Source organism: Echinops telfairi, unplaced genomic scaffold, assembly GCF_000313985.2.
Source record: "Echinops telfairi isolate 266 unplaced genomic scaffold, ASM31398v2 ScPeMD7_7400;HRSCAF=8409, whole genome shotgun sequence".
Taxonomy (NCBI): domain Eukaryota; kingdom Metazoa; phylum Chordata; class Mammalia; order Afrosoricida; family Tenrecidae; genus Echinops; species Echinops telfairi.
In genome coordinates, this window is record NW_022111300.1 from 43,061,016 (window position 1) to 43,083,566 (window position 22,551).

General features: G+C 42.0%; 1 protein-coding gene across 2 annotated transcripts in view; it reads left to right on the forward strand.

Moving 5' to 3' along the window:
* Nucleotides 1-22,551, forward strand: part of WDR7 (WD repeat domain 7) — a 349,883-nt gene that overhangs the window by 61,683 nt on the left and 265,649 nt on the right. For both annotated transcript variants that reach the window (XM_004703006.2, XM_004703007.2), the window contains exons 13-14: nt 3,126-3,321; nt 10,816-11,030. In XM_004703006.2, the coding sequence (XP_004703063.1) occupies nt 3,126-3,321; nt 10,816-11,030 (411 nt within the window). The remainder of the gene's footprint in view (nt 1-3,125; nt 3,322-10,815; nt 11,031-22,551) is intronic.

A 22,551-nucleotide genomic window follows, 5' to 3' on the forward strand; every position in this document is an offset into this window, starting at 1 on the left:
CCCCCCACCATATGCCCTTTGATTGTTATATACGTATAGAGGTATCGTGTAGAAGTTTCTCAGTTTCTTTGTGAGGATGGGCTACATTTTCCTGGATTCCTGAGAATTCCCCCGTGCTTATGTGTGGAGGAGGGGCTAAATATTCTAGCACGGACATTGCCCATGGAAAGCCAGTTATCCCAAAGCTTCAGTCATAGGAATGGTAAAGCCTGTTTTATATGCACAATGAGTCAGTCTTTGCTGGTTATGGACCATAGGAAGGAGATATTGGCAGAGAGGGGGTGTGGTCAGTGGGGGTCAGTAGCTTTGTATCCCCTCCAATGTTGAGATCAGCCAATAGTGATAATTTTAGGCTCACTTAATATAGTGAAAAATATTGGAGGAAGCGCACATTGGCTGGTGCATTTTTCTGTGCACTTTAAAAGGAATGATTGGGAACGCTCATGCATGACTTGCCTTAGGGGAACCAGTAGGCCATTGAAGAGTGTGACAATGAGAAGTAGTTTCCTGAACAAGATTGAAAAACAACACAACTTCTCATTGTGAACCAGGTGAAGGTTTACAGAGCACATCAGTTTTCCATGAAATCATTTCCATACATATTTTGCTTCATCGTATTGAGTGATTGCAATTCCCACAAAGAAAGATCACTTCTCCCAATTTCGAACCTTTCTGAACTTTGTCCTTTCAACAAGGTTTTGGAGAGCTTGTGAGTCAGAGAAGCAGAATGCAGAGCAGTGACAGGTGTGAGTGTGCTGCTGACCAGTGTGTGGTGCGGGTGAAGGGTGCACAGAGCTGAGAAGGGGGCTCTTGAGAAATCGTTCTCCCTAGTTGCACAAAGGAAAAAGGCCACTTTCATTTTCTCTGAAAGAAATAAATAGAATGACCACATTGTTTGGCAGATGTTGCAAAATAGAAAACAGTAGTTAAGCATTCATATTGTAGCTACCACCCCATTTGAAAGAATATTGGACATATTTGATATATATAAACTCAGTGTTAATGATAACTCCTAGAAATAGAGTCCACTGTATTAGGCTATCTGTTGTCTTGAGTTAGCAATGAGTTTATGATGAAACTGAGAAATATGATAGTAGTGTAAAATAATTGAAAATAAAGGCATCATGGTGCATATATTTAACCTGTTTTACTCTAACGTTGCCTAGATTTAAGCGATTGCTTGTAACTTATCACTATATTATGATTTCTTAGGTATCAAGCCAAGGTTTGTTCTAGAAGTCAACTGCCCTTCAATTTTTAATATATTTCTATAAGTCAGAAATCTTATTTGCAATTTCAGTTGCTGCTTACCAGGGGAAATGAAGTCAGCTTAATACATACATATTTAAAGTTTTATGATATTTTAATAAAGGTTTATGATGTCTTTTGGGGCTTAGTTCTCTTACCTTTCAAAACTAGTAAACACCTGCTATGCTGATTAAAATTCTGAAATTATTATACAGCAAAAAGTATCCAGAAAGCTAACAAGGGTTAATAAAACACCTGAGTTTAAGAACAAACCGAAACTCCACACCATTGAATTGATTCCAACTCATAGCAATATGGTTTCCGAGGCTGGGAGTTAGGGTAGCCGACAACCTCATCTTTCTCCCTTGGAGTAGCTGGTGTTTTTGAAAGGCTGACCTTAGTAGTTGAGGTTACCAGGCCTAAGCTTCCAGAAGAGTGCCACCCGAGGGCCACTCTTAAGAACAAAGCAAACAGTTAAAAGTTGTATTATTCTTTTTTTTGGCTCCATCCTGCCATATTCACAATTGAGCTTAGCTTATTTAGAAAATAAAAAAATTATTCAGGTTATTTAAAATAAAATAGAATTAAAGCTAAGTCAGGGTTTAAAAAAAAAAGAGACAGAGGAAAGTGAAGGGGACACGCAGAGTGCCCACCCAGGAATTCCCGCCGGGATGCACAGGCCCAGGATGGGAAATTGGAAAAGCCCAGTTTCTCCATAGCCCAATCGTGTGCAGCAGCTTTTCCCAAAGTGTGCTCTGCTGTGAGGGCTAGAGTATTTCTCCTGGAGAGAGGAGGAGGCTCACTTGTGCACATCAAACGCTCTGGTCGATGCTAGGGTTAAGAACAACTGTAACAACAGTAATTCTCAAAGCGCATTGGGCTATTGTTCACCCAGATTTCCATTCTGGAACAGATACTGTTCCCCTTCACTTCTGGGGAGCCCAATAGGATGAGACTGGCGATGGGTCTCTTTGGATCTCCCAGAACCAGTGGGGTATGCGTGTAATGCCACGAGCCAGTCGCGTCCGTGGTCAAGAGCTGCCTTATCGACAGCCATGCATTTCTGATAGCTGTTTTCATAGGGTTTCCCTCAGTAATCAAAGGCAGTCCCTAAGAAGCTTCAAATTGTCTTGCCAAAAATGCAGTGTTCTAATTTTCTAGACAGTGGCCTGGGTTCTCTCTTTCTAACAAACATCCTTTCTGTGTCTTTGCTCAGTGATTTCGACCTCATTTTTTCTAAAGAGGGGGCAACAACTCGAGGCAAGAGGAAACGCACAGCAGAGGGTTTAATTGGCTACTGTGGGGTGCACCTGGCGGTGTGACAGGCAGGCACCGAGAGGGCACAGGAAGCTGCCCCAGACAATGCGAACTGTCGGGGGCTTCTGAAAACGGTGGTGTCGGAGGGCTCACCAGGGTATTGTGTTTGAGCAAAGATGCAGGGAAGAGCAAGAGTCTGGATGACAGGCCTTCAAACAGGAGGCAGCAGCTCTCCTGGCAAACAAAGGGAAGTTCACACAGCAAAGAGAACACATCGTAACAGATCAATTTCTCCGCGGTGCCAGCTCAGATACAGCGATCATTTCAGTAAGGTCATCTTCAAATTGGAGCAGCCGATTTCCCAACACTTCCTTTCCATTGGGGTCCAGGATTAATTCTATCCATCCATCCATCCATTGATTTAGGGATCGTGGTGATTGCCCTGGGTGTTTTGTGCATAATAGGAAGAAATATGAATATGTTTCAACACAACCTAACCTTCTGAATGATTGTCAATGGGGACCGAAGGCGTAATTGATTTTGGTGTAAGGCATGGAGGACAGGACTCACGTTCTTTTGACTGTAATCTCAATGTGATGAAGGTTTGTTCTTCTTCTCAGGCCAGAGTGCAGCACTGCATCTGTTCGGTAGCCAGTGACCACTCTGTAGGGCTCCTCAGCCTGCGAGAGAAAAAATGTATTATGCTGGCGTCGCGGCACCTTTTCCCTATCCAAGTCATCAAGTGGAGGCCTCCTGATGACTACCTGGTTGTAGGATGCTCGGACGGCTCTGTGTACGTCTGGCAGATGGACACTGGTAAGTCCAAGTGCAAGAAAGAGGGGATCTGAGGGGGGTAATTCGATTTCTGAGAAATTCAGAATACATGAAGAGGGCTTAAAAATGTTCAAGGAAAAATGGGTTAAAAGATAAATTATTTCCATGGAAACGCACACGCACGCATGCACGCACGCAACCCCCCATCCCACCCCCTGAAATGTCAATACTTTTTTTCTCTAAAAGTGGTAATCTGCTCTGTAAACTTTCACCCAAATTACAAATAAAAGGTAAATTAAAATTCCCCTATCATTATCAACAAGGAGCTATTTCATATTTAAGTGCCTTCTTATTTGTGTTGCTAGGCCAATTACCATATATACTCATGTATAAGCCGAGTTTTTCAGCACACTTTTTTTGTGGTGAAATTAGGTGCCTCGGCTGATCTTTGGGGTCAGCTTCTACTCGAGTATATACAGTATTTGTAGAGCAGTTCTTCACCTTTAAGGGCATGCAATTGAAGACCGTATACAAATGAGGACCAAGCTGAAAACCAAAGGCATGGTTTTCGAGTCAATGCTGATTCCTAGTGGCCCTTTTAGGCCAGAGTAGAGCTGCTTCCTGGAGTATCCATGCCTGTGAATCTCTGCTGGAACAGATAGCCTCATCCCCACCCCTCCTAACCCCCAGTTACTGTGTTTGTATCACTGACCTAATGTTAGCCCAATGCCAAACCCACACCACCGCCAGGGCCTTTTCAGAGGACAGACATAACAGAAAACTGAGCCTTACCCGTGATAGAAAGAGAAGCAATTTTTACGTAACCCATGAGGCCAATCATGTATAAAGTGAATGAGTCATTGCTATCTTAGCTTCATAAACAATGGATCTGAGAAAAGTTTCTTTTATTTAAATAGCAGAAAAGCAATATTGGACAGTTAAGTGTAGGAGGTGAATGAAATAAAGGTTTCACATTCTGGGTAGAATTCTCCTGAGCAGCAGCTGGTGGTTTTTAACTATTAACCTTGTGAATAGTTAGCAGCCCAGTCCATACCCTCGGCCCCACTAGGACCCCTGGTTGGTAGTAGTCTTAGAAGAGTGTGTCCACCTGGAAGTGTGTCAGACATTCTGGTTTTGTACTTTTCTCTTGCCTGATTGCAAAAGAGATTCTTCCTTTTGTTTAAGAATTTTAAAGCACAAAAGTTTTAGAAGAGAATGAAAAATTAACATTATTATCCAACGGTAAATATTAATGTCAGGGCATATTTCTTTGTGGCCTTTTTCTGATTATTTTTGAAAATTTAGTAATTTACCTTTTATTTGTAAATTGGGTGAAAGTTTACAGAGCAGATTACCACTTTCTTTTTTTTTTTTTTAAAGTAAAAGGGGAGAAATTTATGGGCCTCCATATGGGAAACCCTAGAGGGGCCCAGCACACCCTGCTGTGTAGGCATGCCCAGCAAAAGGTCTCACCATTCACTGTACCCCTATGTCCCAGAGGGACTCCCTTTGAGCCGAGCCCCAAAGCCACAGGACTGGCTGGGGTGGGGACTTTCACATTCAACATTTTACATAGGCATTTTGTCTCAGCTCATTCACTCCAATCCCTTCAGTGTAATATCACATATCTCATTTCCTCTGCCTTTTAAAAGGCATAAATTACTGTCAGAGCCATGTGCAGTTTTGCACGTTGCTTTAGTGTTCATTGATGCTTTTGCCCCTCTCCTGCGGGACAAATGACAATCGTCATGACTTTATGTGTGTGGGTTTGCACCACCATCAAACTAAGCATCATGTGTTCTGTCCTAGACTCGGAAGGCAGACTGCTTGGTTTAAATCTTTTCTGCTCCGTTTGCTCATTCTGTGGTCTTAGACAACTCGTTGGACTTACGCTTTTCTCATCTGTAAAATGAGACTCTATTTCATTTCACAGCTTCTATTTCATAGCTTTACTGGGAAAATCAGATGAGTTCGTATTAATCCGGTGGGCGGTAAGCATAATTTTGTGTGTGTACACATATATGTATGAGTGTGTGTACTTGTATTTATGTTAACTGCTATTATTTAGTAAGCACATTGTTTGACTTGTTATTTTCTTGAATTTTAGGAGTGCCTACAATTAGAAACATAGTCTTTGTTAATTAGTGTCAAAAAAAGTATTTATAACAAAAATGCCCTCCTTGAGACATTGTATTTAAAATACTGTAAATTTTAAATCAATAGTTGCTATTGACATTTCTTTAGTAGAAAAGTATGGTAAGCTTTTCCAGGACCTGTTCAAATCAAATAAGATTAAGTAGAGTATCATTTTACTGCATTTCTCAGATATTTAAATATATGAAATCCTTTACAAATGAGACCTTACTGAAAAACATGACTTTTCCCGTAATTTTCCTAGAAGGAAATGACAAATAGTCCCTGGCTATAGGGATACTGGCGGGTATTATTCTTCTGAGCAGCCTCGTAGTCTAGTAATTAAGCTCATAAGCACAATATATAAGATTGAAAATTCTCAGTTATCTTTTGACCTTTTAGAGGATTGGGGTAAACACCAGTCAATACGACAGTCTTAAATCGAGATGAACATAGAGAAGCAGAATTTATTCTGGATTTCCACCATAATAGCAGGTGTGCATTCCCTTTTCCTGCTTGTTGCTCAGGCCTTCGCTAGTGATATAGAGGTCCCTAGGGAGGCAGGAAGGCACATCCTGAAGGTATTGGCATTATTTATTTATTAAATTTATTTATTTATCAAATAAATAAAAAATGAAGCGAGGTAAATCAGATTCAGACAAGGTTTGATGTATGAAATGTATTTAAACTCTGAGAAGAAACTATCCTTCTTCTTAGTGCCCTGGGAATATATTTTTACAATTGAGGGCATGTTACACTAATACTATTCTTGCATATTGGGCACTTTTTTCTTATGTTTTCTGTGGTGAATGATCCTTGTGTTTCTAGCTTAATAGCACGTAAGGTTGTCCTTCTATGCCCTGTACATTTTCCTTTTTTGGGGGGGTCTTTCAACCAGGTCATTTTTATTTTCAGTGCTTATCTCAACGATTTTGAAGCCAGTAACATGAATGGAACTGGATAGAGAAGGACAAGGAATCGGATATGGATTTTTAAGAAAAATTGTGAACTTCTGTATCGTATGAAATCAAAGCTCCTCTAGAAGAAGCCTAGCTAAAGGGGGGCAGATGCGGAACAAAGTTTTAAATATTCATGGAATCTAGACTTTCTGGAGCCATGGAGGCTGGATGAACCCCTGAAACGATGGCCCTGAGATAATAAATCAAAAATATCCCTGAAATCTTCTTTAAACTAAGCAGTCATTTAGCTTAACAGTAAAGAATGTCTGCCCTGAACACACTGCTCTTTTAAGAAATAACTCTAGGCGACCCAGTTGACCAGGTCAGCTTGAAAGGCTCGACAGGACCGTGAGGGGCAGCGAGTTAATGGAAGCAGAGTGGCTAGGAAAGGAGGGCGAGAAGGGTTGCACAGCTAAAGGGGTTATTAGTGTCACTGAATCAGTACAGATAGGAACTGCCAGATTGGTGGGTGTCCTGCTGTGTTTATTCTCAACAACGGGAAAAATAAAATCCATCGTACATATCTAAGAAGAAAGAAGTGGATATGCCATTGTGATAAGGGCCATAGAGCTTGATGGTCATCTGGCAGGTGGCTGATGGGATCCACCCAGAGGTGCCTTGGAACACAGGCCTGGGGATCTGCTTCAGAAAAGATCACAGTGGGAGCTTCCCCAGGGAGCTGTTTACCCTGTACACATAGACCGCTTTTATACGGAGCTGTTGACCTGCTTTTGGGATCAGCTGTCTCGTTCTTCACACTTGCTGTTCCCAGTAGGCTCGCAGTGTTATCCCCACAGGCCTTGGACAAAGCCAGTGTCTTGTCTTTTTGGGAATTAATGGGATGCTTTAAATTATGACTTAGTTACACAGTATTCTTCTTATCTACCATTACCAAGCTTCTACAACATTGCTGCCTGCCAAGTTTTGTCGTTTTTGCTACATGACATGGCAAAAATGACTTGTTGCTTACATGGTATATCTGCACCTCTAGGGACAGTTATCAGATCTTCTTGCACAACTGCAAATGCCACTGAACATTGGCAAAAAAAAGTAATAGAAATAGGTTTTCAAAGTCTTGTTAATGTACTTGGTCCTGTTCTCCCTCCCCACCCATATTGCTAAAGTACCGTATATACTCGAGTATAAGTCGAGTTTTTTTAGCACATTGTTTTATTCTGAAAAAGCCCCCCAGTTTTTTAAAAATACTTTTATTGGGGGCTCTTATATCTGTTATCACAATCCATACATTCCTCCAGTGTGTCAAGCACATTTGCACATATGCTGCCATCATCATTTTCAAAGCATTCTCTTCCCACTTGAGCCCCTGATATCCACTCCCCAATTTTTCCCCTTCCCAGCCCCCAGTTTTTTTGTGGTAAAATTAGGTGCCCTGGTTTATCCTCGAGTATATAGGGTACATCTGTTTTTATATTTACTTCATGAGCTGTGCACTAAAATCATCATTTTGACTTCAATATCTAAAAAAACATAACAAGGAATTAGCAAATATTTGTATGTTGGAAATGGATGTAGGATGTGAAGAACTAGACACAGGTGTGCTGTGTGCTCACTTCGTCCTTGCTGAGTGCAGTTTGCCTAGGATATAAACAGACAAGGGTGTTCATATAAGGTCTTGGTTTTTAAAAAAAAGGTCTTGGTGATGTATTGTTTTTGGTTAAAACTAGCTTTAACAAAAAAAAGGAAACATTTTGTTACTTTTTGTTTGTTTCTTAAACCCTTATTTATATGATATTGGGTGGTGGGGGGGAGTTCGTGTTTTTTTTTCGTTGTTGGCTCAAAATATACTTAATCGAACATATACCAATTCAATAATTTCTCCATCTGTACTTCAACCACACTGCTGTGTAACCATTCACTCCACCAGTTTTCTGCATCTTTGACCTCTATTAACATAAGCTCACTATCCTGTAAGCTTCCTAACTAGCTTTTCAAGTAATTGTCACTTTTACCCATATACCGGTAGATAAAACCCAAACCCCACTGCCTTTGAGTTGACTCACAGTGACTCTGTGTAGTGTTTCCAAAGCTGTCAGTCTTGCCAGGAGCAGTCTGCCTCATCTTTCCCTGCTGGACTGCATAGATGGTTCTTTAATAAACACAATGCTCAGGGAAGCCATTCTTGACTACGTACGCTAAACTAATGCTTGCCTTAAAAAAGACTTCCAGGGATATTTTAAATTTAAGGCTTAACAGTCATCTCAGGCAATAGTTCCTTGGGGTTCATCCAGGCTCAGCGCCTCCAGAAATTTAATGATTTTATATTTATTGGAATTATCGTTTTCTTGTAACTAAGATTATCAAAGAGATTCAAGAGGTGCTGCTTTGGTTCAGTCATTGATTAGTCAAAGATTTTAGGGATAACTATTTTTTTTCTCCACATTTGGCTCTGCTGGCAGCATTTAATACAGCAGAGCTTTTATTGTACTGGTGTGTTTCACAATAAATTGCCGTCAATCATATGGTCACCTTTTCTATTTTGTCTACGTTTCTGTTTTTCTTTCTGCTTTTAAAATGCTGTGGAAGAGGAAGGCACTAAGAATGGAAGAGTTAAAAAAAGCCTTGTGAACACCAAATATAAGCAGTTTCCTTCTCTGCTTTTCATGGTCTCCTTCAGTTTCACAGTCGAGGTTGCTGGAGGGGAGCGAGGACTGCCTTTCAGAGTGGTCTCTGTGCTCTGCCCCTCTGCAGCTCATGGTTCGGCTGTTTTCATTAGTCCTCCCACCTCCTTTTCTCTTCCCAGGGTGCCTTTCTCCTTGATGGCATATTCCCCTCACTTCAGTTGTCTTCTTTCTTGGTTTGCTCCCTACTCATTTTCTCTTCTTAGCCATTCCACACCAATTTAATTGTACGAAACAAAGCCTCAACATACCACTGATTTAATTTTGAAAATCTGTAAATGATGGTAGTTCATACTGCCTTTAAGACCAGGTTCTCTGTGCTACCTTTCCTCCCTCCTGTTTTCCCTCCTCCTGTCTTTTGCACCAACCAGTTGCTCTCATCCAGAATATTTGAATCACTCTCTATGCCTTTTACGTTGTTCTTCTTCTTCTTTGTTTTCACTCATTTGGAACATCATTTTTATTCTTTGTGTTCATTGGTTTAAATAATCTATTATGTTTGAGGAAAAATAATAAGCACAGAATTTCATGCATTACTTCGTGTAGTTAATACTTCCATTGATTTCTTTGCTTTGTGTATGTTGATCCAGATTTCCATATGGAATCATTTTCTCTTTGCTTACAGCGCTTCCTGTAATATTTTTGTGCTGTGAGTCTGTTGCTGCTGAATTCCTTTAGCTTTTTTTATGTTTGAAAAACTGTCCCACCTTCATTTTAAAGAAATTTTTTTTCTCTGGGTGTAGAATACTAGATTGACAGGGTTTTTTTTTTCTCTTTTCTTTTTCCTTTCAGTACCTCATTATTTTCTCTCATTGCTTTTGAGGAGAAATTTGCTTGTCTTTGTTCTTCTGGATTATGATGTGTCTGTTTTCTCTGGCTGCTTTAAGATTTTCTCTTAATCACTGGTTTTGAGCAATATGCAATTTTCTTCATCTTTTGCTGAAGGTTTGTTGAACATCTCACATCAAGAGACTTATAATTTTCACCAAATTTGGAAAGCGTTTGCCCACTACTCATATTTATTTAACAAGGTTGCCTCTCCTCCTTCAGACCTGTCCCTTTGGGGACTCCCCGTGTAGACGATATCACTTGAGCTTGTCACTGATGCTCTTCTCCCTTTGAAACATTGTTTTGTGTGTTTAATTTGTCATAGCTTTTGTTGCTATATCTTTATGGTTACCAGTCTTCTACATTGTCTGATTGACATAGTTTCATCTCTGAAAGTTCTATTTTGGACTTTTGTGTATCTTCCACACCTCTAGTCAAACTTTTGACCATCTGAATCAAAATGGTCATTTTAAGTGCCTTTATCTGCTAATTTTAACCCCTATGCCAGTTTTAGGTCAGTATTGACTGTTAGAATTTTCTTCTTATAATTAGTAACCTATTCTTGCTGTTGGGCATACTTTAATTATGTCTTTGAATTTAATTTTGTTTGGTTGTTGGATATTTAACCCTATAAATCTTACTGAGCTTTGTTATGGGAGGTCGCTCACTTATTTGGAAACTGGTCCTTTGGGGTCCAGCTTTTGGCCCTCTGCAGGCGGGGCTGGAGCACTGTGAAGTATGGGGCTGATTATTCTCTGCTGCGAAGGCAAGATCTTCCTGAGTACTTTACTTTTGACCTGTGAGTTGGTTTCAGTCTGACTAGTGGGAGTGGGCACTATTCACGACCCTGTGAGCGTCCAGGCACTGTTCCTTCAAGCCTTTTGAGGTGTGGTGTCCGGGACCATTTCTCTTTTTTTCCAAACAACGGTTTCAAGTGTTACGATGTTGCGTCATATTTGTGCCAATGTGTCTTCCAGGTGCGTTGGATCGGTGTGTGATGGGGATAACAGCAGTGGAGATTCTGAATGCTTGTGATGAAACCGTTCCTGCGGCTGTTGATTCCCTCAGCCATCCTGCCGTCAACCTAAAGCAAGCCATGACAAGACGCAGTCTAGCTGCTCTTAAAAATATGGCCCATCATAAGCTGCAAACCCTTGCAACTAACCTTTTGGCATCCGAGGCATCTGACAAAGTGAGTTTCGTGTGTGCGCTCACGGTGTGGGGAGCTCCCCTTTGACTCTGCTCAACTAGGCATGTCTCAGCAAATGAAGTTTGGGAGATGACACTATTGAAAATTAATCTTCTGATTTCTGTTTACATTGTTTTAGAACGTATCAAATATTTGATTCTTTGTAAAGGTTAATTATTCTTTGTGTTTTAAATATTTTTATATTTAAAATGATTTAAAATGGTTTCTCTGAGTTAAGTGATTTCAGTTTCTAAAATTAAAGCAAACATTTCAGTCTGGTTCTTGAAGAATTGAGCACTAGCTAATATTCATTTTTTTTTTAAAAAAAAAGAATGAATTTAGGTCCAATTAAGATGCTAACTGTGACTTATCATCTAATTTCAAATCAGATTCTGGATTTACTGAGGGATTGATGACAGAATTTGAGAATAGTATGGTGGAGTTACATGTGCTGATATTTTTCTGGGAGACTTTCTGAACCCTTATAATCAAGGTTACTTCTTCTGTTAACAATATTTGTTACTGTTCATTGCCATTGAAGTGATTCTGGTTCATGGTGACTCCTCACTTTCGCGGTAGGGCTGTGACCGGTTGGAAATAGATTGCCAGACTTTTCTTTCAAAGTGCTTCTCATGAATTTCAAACTGTCAACCTTTCAGCTAGTAGTTGAGCGCATCCCATTTATGCCCCCAGGTAGGGCCTTGTAGCAGAAGATCATCATAGAAGAATGCTCGGCCCAACCAAACTCTTCCATGAAATAGTTTCCAACGCCTACTAGCCCTCGTGAGTTTCCATGGCTGTGAATCTGCAGGGGAGCCGAGAGCCTCCTCTTTATCCAGTTGAGCAGCTGCTCATTTGAATTGTGGACCTTGCCCTTAACAGCCCAATTTGTAACCCAAAAGTGAAAGAAGAGCCAATAGAGTCCCCGTTAATTGCTTGGCTCTTTGTCTTTAGTATTGTCAAGGCCAGTGCCGAGAGATGGAGTAGACTGGACAACAACTACAAACAATAGCAACAAAGCCCTGGTTTGGTTTGCGCAATGTTGGGTTAGGTCGATACTAGGAGCCTTGATGGCATAATGGGTTGCACTGAGCATTGGGCTGCTAACCCCAAGGTCTGCAGTTCAAACTTACCAGCAGCTCTGCTGGAGAAAGATTAGGCTTTCTACTCCCATAAAGAGTTAAAACCTAAAGTGAAACCTGAAGTGCCCGATAGGGTCACTATAAGTTGCCAGTGATGTGATGGCAATGAATTTGAGTTTTTGTGTGCCATACTTTTAAATCCATTTGGCTCTGGTATTGATAAATAAAAACTTGATAAAATCTCGATATTTGATCAGAATCAGTCCTTAACATTTCTAGTTCTACCTAAGAATTCATTAAAGTCTTTAATGGGTATTTACTCTCTTTTATTCCTGATTTGCATTTCCTGAATGATTACGCATGGGAATAAAAACCAAAGGAGTTCACAGGCTCTACAAAATTGAAAATTAGCTCTTGGATGAGACAGTGCTGAACACACGAACAGGCAGATACAGGCAGTTTACTGACTCATATCCTTTAGGAGTTGGCACAATATCACCCTTTAACCATTGTGTATTTCCCTAAGAGAGAAATGTTCAATTATATGTTTCATGGATTGAGATTGTGCAATTTTTTTTTCTCTCTCTTTCAGTTCCCCACCTCCCCCCAATACTTTCATTCCTTCTTTGCTGTAAAATTTTGAGGGAGGCAGGAAATTACCCTCAAATGTATTTTCCATGCCTCTGATTTCCTTCAAGGGACCACACAGGTGTTTCTAGGACCTCCTTGTTCACAACATTGTCTGGCATTATGCATTTAATATCTGAGCAGATTTATCAAACCGTATATTGAAAGGCAAACCCAGATAGTATAGGACTCCCACATACATTCTTTTTCTTGTTGGTACCTCGTAGAAGTAAAACTTTCGCAGCAACAATTATGTATCTGGAAAATTAAAGAAAAATAAGTAGTACAGTAACATTTATGAATGTCTGTGGTAAGTGGTCATGGTCCATTATGCGATTTTTACAATCTTGTTTGTCCCTGTTTTAATAGCGCATTTTATGGTGCAATTAGTGATAAAAGCCCCCGATATCAGAGACACCACACTTAGGTATTGTAAAATATATTGCTGTGAGCCTCCTCGGTCTGTAGCAGTGGTAATTGTTGCCTGGCCTACAAGGAAAACAATTATAGAAGCGGGAAAAGGCTTAGGGAGCTGAGGCTGCAGGAGGATAATCACTTTATGAAAAATGTATGTTGACTGGACCATTAGGGATTTCTCTAACTATTTTCTCATGTTGACTTTGAGGCTTCTTCTGAGGGGAATATTTAAATAGCAGTCCTTTGGCTCTCTAGCCTCAGGAGAAATAAAACCCCACCCAAAGTTACAGCAAAACCCAACAAAACCAGAAACCCCGAATAGCTCTCTGGGTGGTACAAAGCTTGCTCTGGGAGATTTTAATAATCTTTAAAGGAGGTTTGAGAAAATCATTTTGTTTAGTAACTAGTCTTTTGTTTCTACTATTTGCATGAGTGGGGTCCCTAAAATACCCGGAAAATTTTTTTTTTCTTTAAAGCTATCTTTTAAAATTATTTTATAAAACAGCCTTATCACCTTCAAAGTACTCTCCATTACACATAATACAAGTTTGTCAAGTCTACAATTCCATTCTTGAAATATTTTTCAAATTCATCTGTTTGGATGGCTGACAGTACCTCCCTCATTTTTTTCTTCACCTGTTTTACATCGTCAAATCGCTGTCCTTTCACGTCCCTCTTCGTTTTTGGAAAGATAAAGACGTCATCGGGAGCTAGGTCAGGTGAGTGAGGTGTATAGGCTGAAACTGGCACTCTGAGATGGTTGCGCAAGCAGGTGCATTGTCCTGCTGGCAAAACCAGTCCTCCATCTGCCACAAATCAGGCCTTTTTCGTTGCACACTGTTACACAATCTTTTCAGAATCTCTGAATAGAAATCTTGATTAACAGTCTGACCTGGTGGAATGAACTCCAAATGCACTATCCCCCTCTCAGCAAAAAAACAAACGAGCATTATCTCGATCTTTGATTTCACTCCGGGAGCCGTTTTTGGGCGAGGTGACAATTGCATCTTCCACTAGCTCGACTGATGTTTACTTTTGGGGTTGTGAGAATAGTCCCATGTCTTGTTACAAGTAATGACCTTGGAAAAAAGTCTGGGTCGCTTCGGAGCTGTTCTTTCAAAGGAAGGCATAATTCTAGTCCATGTACTTTTTCCTGGTCAGTCAGATCCTGAGGCACAAGTTGTACAGCCACCCTTCTCGTTCCCATGTGTTCCATTAGAATGTGCTGAACCGAGCTCCAAGGTAGTCCAGATAACCTCCCCATCTCTTCAGTGGTCCTTCATCGGTCTTCAGGCACAAGTGCACGGATTTTGTTGACATTTTCATGCATTGAGAATGTTGATGGATGTCCAGAATGAGGTTTGTCATCAATCGACTTTTCACCTTTTCTGAAATGAGAAGCCCACTCATGCACTGAGTTTTCTCACAGTGCTGTCTTTGTAAGCTGTGTTCAACATCACGACAGTTTCTGCGGCATTTTCCCCAACAGGAAGCAAAATTTCACAGCTTCATGCTGTTCTATTAAATTGGCCATCAAAAAAACCAGGTTTGAGCAAAAACTGCTTTTTTTAAAAAACATTTTATTAGGGGCTCATACAACTGTTATCGCAATCCATACACACATCAATTGTGTAAAGTGCATTTGTACATCATTCTCAAAACATTTTCTCTCCACTTAAACCCCCGACATTAGGTCCTCATTTTTCCCCTCCCTCCCCCCCCCTCCCTCATGAGCCCCTGATAGTTTATAAATGGGTATTTTGTCATATCTTGCCCTGTCCGACGTCTCCCTTCACCCACTTTTCGGTTGTCTGTCCCCCAGGGAGGAGGTCACATATAGTTCCTTGTAATCGGTTCCCTGTTTCATACCCATTCTCCCTTTACCCTCCCTGTTTTGCCACTCACACCACTGGTCCTATAGGGCTCATCCGTCCTGGATTCCCTGTATTTTCAGTTCCTATCTGTACCAGTGTACCTCCTCTGGTCTAGCCAGACTTGCAAGATAAAATTCGAGTCATGGTAGTGGGAGCAGGGAGGAAACATTTAGGAACTAGAGGAAAGTTGTATTTCTCATCATTACATCATCGCACCCTGACTGGCTCATCTCCTCCCCGAGACCCCTCTGCAAGGGGATCTCCAGCAACTGCTTTTATGAAAAAGTTCACTGTGACCAGAGAGCACCTTCCCAGACAACGCCACGGGGTACACTAACTCAGAGCACGTTGCTTGGTGCTCACCTAGCAGAAAAAAATGCATACCACTATGAGAGCTCCGCCCCATGGGACTTATTCCCATATTTTGGGGGTACCCCATTGTATATAGGACCCTTAGGAGGTTGATTCAGGCAATGACTTGTGGGAAGTGTATGGGAACCTGAAAGAGGATTAGGCAGTGGGTATGAAGAAGAGGGGATGGGTTGTAAGGTGGTGTTGTGGAGGTTGACTAAATTAGATTTGACAGATCATTGGACAAAAGCCAAAGGAAGAATGGGGTGCTCATAATGGAATTGAACAAGGTGTGGGCTAGGCATGGAGGCTAGTTATGGCATTATCCTCTTCTCGAGAGCAGTGGGAGGTGGGGCACTTACAGGGGGATCTAGATCTCCTTACAAAGGAGTGTTACGCAGGTGAAGGTAGAGATGGAAGTTTTTCTAGTGTGTCCGAGTCTGTGGTAGAGGACAAGTCTCGTTTGGGGTGCATGCTGTTACCGTTTTTTTTTAAAGATAGAATCACTTCCTCGATTCCCACTGCAAATAAGCCTGCTGGTTATTCCTGTCCATACCTTTGGCAAATGATGAGCCTCAAGGAGAGTAGATTAAACCAGAGATTGACACTTTCCCCCTAAAAGTACAAGGCCAGGCAGCAAATATATGCATTTTCAGCATGTGGTGATATTTGAGAAATGCCTGGCTATGTTCAGAGAACAGCCATCACCATGTCTGGTGATCTTTTTGACGAGTTTTCTCATGCAGTTTTCGTCACAGTCAGTGGTTCTTGGTGAGAAAGTGTCAGGGACGTCTTTGGTCAGAGGGATTGTTTTTCTGATGCTAGAAACCCCCGCCCTCCGTAGTGGCCCCCATGTTACAGAGCAGAAATAGCCCATAGGATTTACCAGGTTGTCATCTTTATGGGAATGGACTGCCAGGGTTCGCTGTTAAAGGTGCTGGGTGGTCTTAAACCGCCAGCCTTTTGGTTAGCATCTCAGCACTGTGCGCAGCCCACCCCCCACACCACGCACCCCCACCCTCCCCACCCCGGCCCCTGAGATCCATTCAGTAGGCCTGTTGTGTGTGATGTTTCTGATTGGGACCTTCATATCTGGGGTCTGGTTGTGCCAATCAGAAGCAGCCTATTTTTATTAAAAATGAAGAGGTAGAAGAAACTGAACGGTGATGAGGATGATTTATCTTTTGCCTTACATTTCTCTCTCTGTTGTCTAATTAGTCAAAAGCCTGAAAGAAAAAAGAGAGCGAGTTAGATTTGCAAAGGTCAGGAGCTTTGTATTCTGTGTAACGAGGCAGGAGGATGGGATTTGCCAAGTCCAGCCTACTAAGAACATACTCTGGTGTTTTGCTCGCAGGAGTCACTCTGTACAAAGATTGTGCCCTGACTTTATGATGCTCCGTGAAAAGGGCACTGAGAGGTACAGACAAGGACAAGCCAAAAGACACTGTGCACCGGATGCCAGGGGAACGGGGTTGGTCTGTAGAAGGATTCCCACGACATGTTTGACCTTTGAAGAATCAATTGAACTTGCTTTAACATTCCACCCCCCTCCAGCCTTCCAGAATATCTTAATAGAAAATATAAATATGTAGATGGTGTATTTATTATTTAGCTATGGATATGTATACATTCTGCTCCCAGATGCTTCAGATGGTAACTAGGAGACTTCTATTCCGTGCATTGTTACCCTGTCTTGACGAAGGGAAGTGGAGCCTCGGCTGACTTGTGCAGTCTGAAGAAAACAAGAGTCAGTGAGAAGCACATGTCCTGAAATCAGACCTTAGCAACATTGGCACCTTCCAGGCCCAGAGGGACGTGGGGAGATTTTAGAAGGAATGTTATTTCGATAGTAAGAGAATCGTGGTTTGCTAATACACAGGGTACTCCTGGGAACCTACAGACCTTTTGACATTTATGTCTGTTTCTGACCTAGTAATGGGTATGAGGACTGAAAGAGTAATGTTTTCAGTACCATAGTCATTCTTCTTGGGATTTTAATTGCTTTCTCAATTCTTAAAGTGAGCACAGCAATCAGTAATGAGCACTGACTGATATCTTCAAGTGGGTACTCGCTGCAATCTCTGAAAGAGGTAGCTTCAGAGTCATGCTTTCCTGGTAAAAGTTTTAGTTGGAAGTTTTTAAAAGTTTAACTTTGGGTTGGGAAGCATGATGTTTTCCTAGCTTTTGAATAGCAGGTTTTAAACTCAAATACCAAACTCCCTGCCATCCAATTCCAACTCACAGTGACCCTATAGGGCAGAATAGAATTGCCTTTTTGGTTTCCAAGGCTGTAAATCTTCACAGGAACAGAAAGCCTCATCTTTTTCCCGTGGAGCAGCTGGCGGGTTTGAACTCCTAACCTTGTGGTTAGCAGCCCCCTAGCGTGTAGCCCGTCATGCTAGCAGAACTCCGTAAGTAGGATATAGTGACTGTTAGCATTACTCTTTTCCAGGAACTCCATGTGCACATTAGTTATTTTCATGTGTTCCAGATCTGATTGTAGACTCCTCTCCTTCCATATGAACTTTACTAGATTTTCCCCCTGATTTGCAGCTTCACCGTGCTTTCCTGTTTACTACTCTGTTGTCTAGTTGCTGCTGTCAGACCGTTCACTGCCATTCGTTGGCATTTTCTTTGAGAAGGTTGATACGTTTGATTGCAGAACTCCCATCTTAACCTTTGGATTCCATTTGACTCTTATTTCATTTCCCTTTCTTTTCTCTCCGCCTTCTCACTCAGAGGACGCAAGCATTTTTATTTCATTTTCCCTTCTGTATAGTTGTTGATTATAGTTCCATAAGTATTCATTTAGTCTTTGTCATAGAGATTGTAATAATGCACCCCCAATTTACTACAGCCTCAGACAATACCCTATCTTACTTTTGTAATTTCTCTGATAACACTAAAGCCACTGAACACTGTTAAATCCATTGACCCCTCTGCCCTTGGTATTTTAGTTGCCCTGTAATTATTTACGTATTTTATACCCACAAGACATTATGATTGCCTTGTACAGTCAATAGAGATCCTGTTTAGCCTTTATGTTGCTGTTTATGTCTCCCTGTGCTTTTGTCTATCTTTCAAGGAGCGACTGGAAGATTTGAACTGCTGACCTTGCTGGTAGCAACCCAACCCATAACCCACTACATCACGAGGGCAGCCTTTTCTTCTGTTGGACATAGGGTTGCAATGAGTTGGGACTGACTTGATGGTCACCCATCGCTCTTGTCTGGATCCTTGTCCTTCTGCCTGAAGAGGTGTTCTTGTTTTGGTTAGGGCACACCTGCTGACAGTGAATTCTTTAAGTTTCGGTTGTCTGAAATCCTTCTTCTTTGTCCCCCTCCTGTTTTTAAAGGATATTTTTGCTAATTTCAGATTTCTAAGATGAGGCTGATGCCCCCTACCCTTTTATTTATTTATTTCACTATTTTATATTTTTTCCAACAGTTTTTTGGCATATAATTCATATATCATCCAATTCAGTGGTTCAATCGGGTTCATCTGTCCTGGATTCCCTTTTATTTTTTTTTTAAGTAATCAATCATCTCTTTTATTGATGCCTCCTTGATGGTAATTTACCTTTAATAAAAAACAAAACATTTTTTTCTTCTGCTTTCAACTGTTTCTTCATTCCTTTGTGTCACTTAAATATGACCGAGGCATGTCAAGGTGTGTGTGGGGGCAGGTTCTGGGTGCGGGCATCCTGCTTGGGCTTTCCAGAGATTCTTGAACCTCTAGATTTTTCTCTCACCACTGCCATCGACTCAGTTCTGACTCATAGCAGCCCTATGTAGACTCTTCCGAGACTGAGCCTTCACCGGAGCAGGATGGCCTTGTCTTCCTCCTGAGGAATGGCTTTTGGATTTGAACATCCTGCCTTGCAATTAGCAGCCCACCTGACTCTTAACAGTGGCACCACCAGGGCGCCTTGTTAGTTTAGAGAAATTCTTGTTTGTGCTGTTTTCCAATGGTATGCTGCCCCATTCTCATTTCCTTTCAGAAACTCCAATGACTTGTGTTAGACCACAATTAGAACCACCTTTAAAATAATTATGTCCACGATTATTACGTTTTTTCTGGTCTTTCTTTCTCTATGTTTCAGTTAATGTGTTTTTAGTTTTCCACATCACTGATAAGCCCTAGTGGTCTACTGGTTATGCTTTGGGCTGCTAACTGCAAGGTCAGCAGTTTGAAACCACTAGCCACTCTGTGGGAGAAAGATGAGGTTTTCTACTCCCGTATGGAGTTACCATCCCAAGAAGAAAAAGAAAGAGCAGAGTTACAATCTCAGAAACAGGCGCAGCTCTGCCTTGTTCTGTGGGGTAGCCGTGCCTTGGAACAGACTTGACGGCAGAGAGCTGTGGTGAACAGTGTCACACACGGTGAACTAACACCGTGCCTGCCAGTCTCAGGGCAGCTCATGGTTTGACTGTCACTGGTTTATGGCGTATGTTGTAGTGTTTCTTGTGGCCTTCTCTCCTGCTCGGTCCTGCCATCTTCGTCACTCTCCTCGAAGATGGCACGGGAGCTCATTGCCAGTATTTTTAATGTCTTTACTTATTTGTTACTCCCTCTTCCTTCTCCCTTTTATGTAACCGCATTCCCTCCCACCCCGAATCTCTCTCCCTCCTCATCTGGGTAGGTTTTTAGACTGACCCAAGGAGAAGGAGCCTGACTTCTCATTGAATTAAAACCTTCTTTTCTTCCCTCCCTCCTGTTTCTCTTCAGTCGTTACGTGTGGTGCTCCTTCCATTGCAGTGTGGACTTCAGCTCCAGAGTGCCGTGCGTTGTCTTCTATTTCAAATTCCTTGTTGGATTCTGTCACATCTCTTGAGGTTTTTGTAATTTCCATTATGTTACTGTTTCGTGTTAAGGAGAATTTGAAAGGCTCGCTGGCTTGTTTTGAAATAGTGTGTTCATTTTGATGCGATTTTGGAGCGTGACTTTCTGTTTTCTTTTTCCTAGTTCTTATTCTTTGTTCTGTTAGTAATTTGAAATGGGATTTGGCCACAGTACTTTTTGACCGCTCATTTTTTGTGACATGATTTTTCCTAGATTTTTATAGTTTAATGATTCACTCAAGACAGCGTTTCTTAGTTCACAGAGCTCCTCTTCTGTGGCTTGCACGTGCTTGGGAAATATGGCTGCCTGCTTTCTGAGATTTCCTGGCATCGTTCCCCTTGCTCACACCCCCACCCTTTCTCCTAGTAGTACCTGTCAATTTTGATGACGGTCTTAGCCATTTCTCCTCAGTGTGGGCCCTTTCCCAGAACAGTGCCCCAGTGCATCCGGGCTCTGGCGCGCCAGCCCTGCCCAGCGGCTCACCGTGGGCTCCTCTCCCCACCTGCCAGGTTCGGCACTTGTTTTCCAAATGGCTCATGAGTTTTCTGGTAAATGTCTGCTAGCTGGTTTGGGGTTTGCCTGTTAGATTTGTCAGAGGCCTTCCTGCCTCGCCACAGAAAGGCCCTGTAGCAGGCAGATCCCCTAGTTAGTGCCCTTTGAAGCCCTCTGCTTGAATCTGGGGATTCACAGGAACATATACGGTGGCGCCTTGTGCTGTAGAACAATGTCCTCAGCGGTTTGGGCTTTGTTAGCTAAGTGTTCTGTCTCTCTTTATGTGAGGATCTGGGAAGATCCAAGAACTAAGCAGCCAGGACTCCACATATTCTTGACTTGAGGTGTGAAATCTAGTGCAATGATTTAGTTCAAGAAAATTTGTATTATGCATTCCTTCCTCTGAATTGTAGAATGTTTGAGGTGGGTGAAGCACAGTTTGAACCACTACCTCCTCACCCCTCACCCCCCCGCCCCCATCAGCTTCGAACACCAGTAGGATCTGAATTTACGGAACAGAAGGCTTTCTGTGTATGTAGGTAGGTCTTTGACCTGCTGGCAGGTAAGAGGCGGCCCTCATTTTGTCAGTCTGGCTAGTCAGAGTGCATTACACTCTGGGGTAAGCAATTGACAGATGGATTGCTGCCATTGCTCTGCTTTCTCTCGGTGAAAGGACAGTTCTGCCCTGTCCTGTAGGGTCCGTGACTCAGCATTGGCTTGATGGCAGGAGGTTTGAGTGGGCTTGATGAGCACAATGCCATTTAGATCATTAAGGATCTCGCTCAACTAGCTAATAAAAGTTTATACATATTAATTTTTGGTGATTGTAGTTTTTTATCGTTCTCTCCTCTTCAGGATATTTGAATTAATGATGGGATATGTGGTGGTCGTTGTATAACATTACCAAATAATAAACTACCCTCCCTGAAACTTAGCACACCCCATAGCTGTAGTGCCGTGTTTCCCAAAGTGGGAGATACTGCCCCCTTGGGGAGTGCTGGAACGATTGTGTGTGTGTGTGTGTGTGTGTGTCTTCCCCCGCTGGAATGATCGTGTGTGTGTGTGTGTGTGTGTGTGTGTGTGTGTCTCTCTCTCTCTCTCCCCACTTTCCTGACTTGCAGGCTAGAGCACGAAGCTTTTTAATTGCCAGAGGTACTGCCTTGCCCTGTGATGCCTTTCATTCCACTCATCATGGCGTTCGTTCCTCGGAAGTACGTTCACGAGCGCACACGACATGTGTGAGGAAACCCAGAGTGCTGTGGGATGTCTGTGAGGGACAGCAGGGGGAAAATTCCTATCACCATCTTCAGAACAGACCAGACAGCAGCGCTGCACTGCTGACCACAAGGTCAGCGATTCAGACCCACCAGCCGCTCTGAGGGAGAAAGCTGAGGCCGTCTGCCTTGGTCAGGACTTACCGTCTCGGAAACCCTCGGTGGGTCACTGTGAGTCCGAGTGGCCTCGGCGGCAGAGGGTTTGATTTGGGTTTTGAGCAATCAGAGACTCTAAGCAGATTAAACCTAGGGACCTCCTCTCAGCAGCTACTTCTTCCCAGCTCTGTGTGTGATACTTCAGATCGAACTCTTTCTGAGAACTTTAAAGGTATTGTGAAGACGTGCTAGAAGTATAAAGATTTGTGGCTAACTATTAATATTTTAGTACTTTGGAGGAGAAATAATTTCTTCTAATATGCTTGGAAGAGCTGCTCTTTAGTAGACTGTGGAAAATATTTTCAAACTTCTTGACTTTTAATAGCCCCGGTTAGAAAATAATTGAATCAGTCTAGTTCAGTAAACAATTATTGTCTTGTAGGTATTGTTTTAGGCCCTGAAAAGCCGA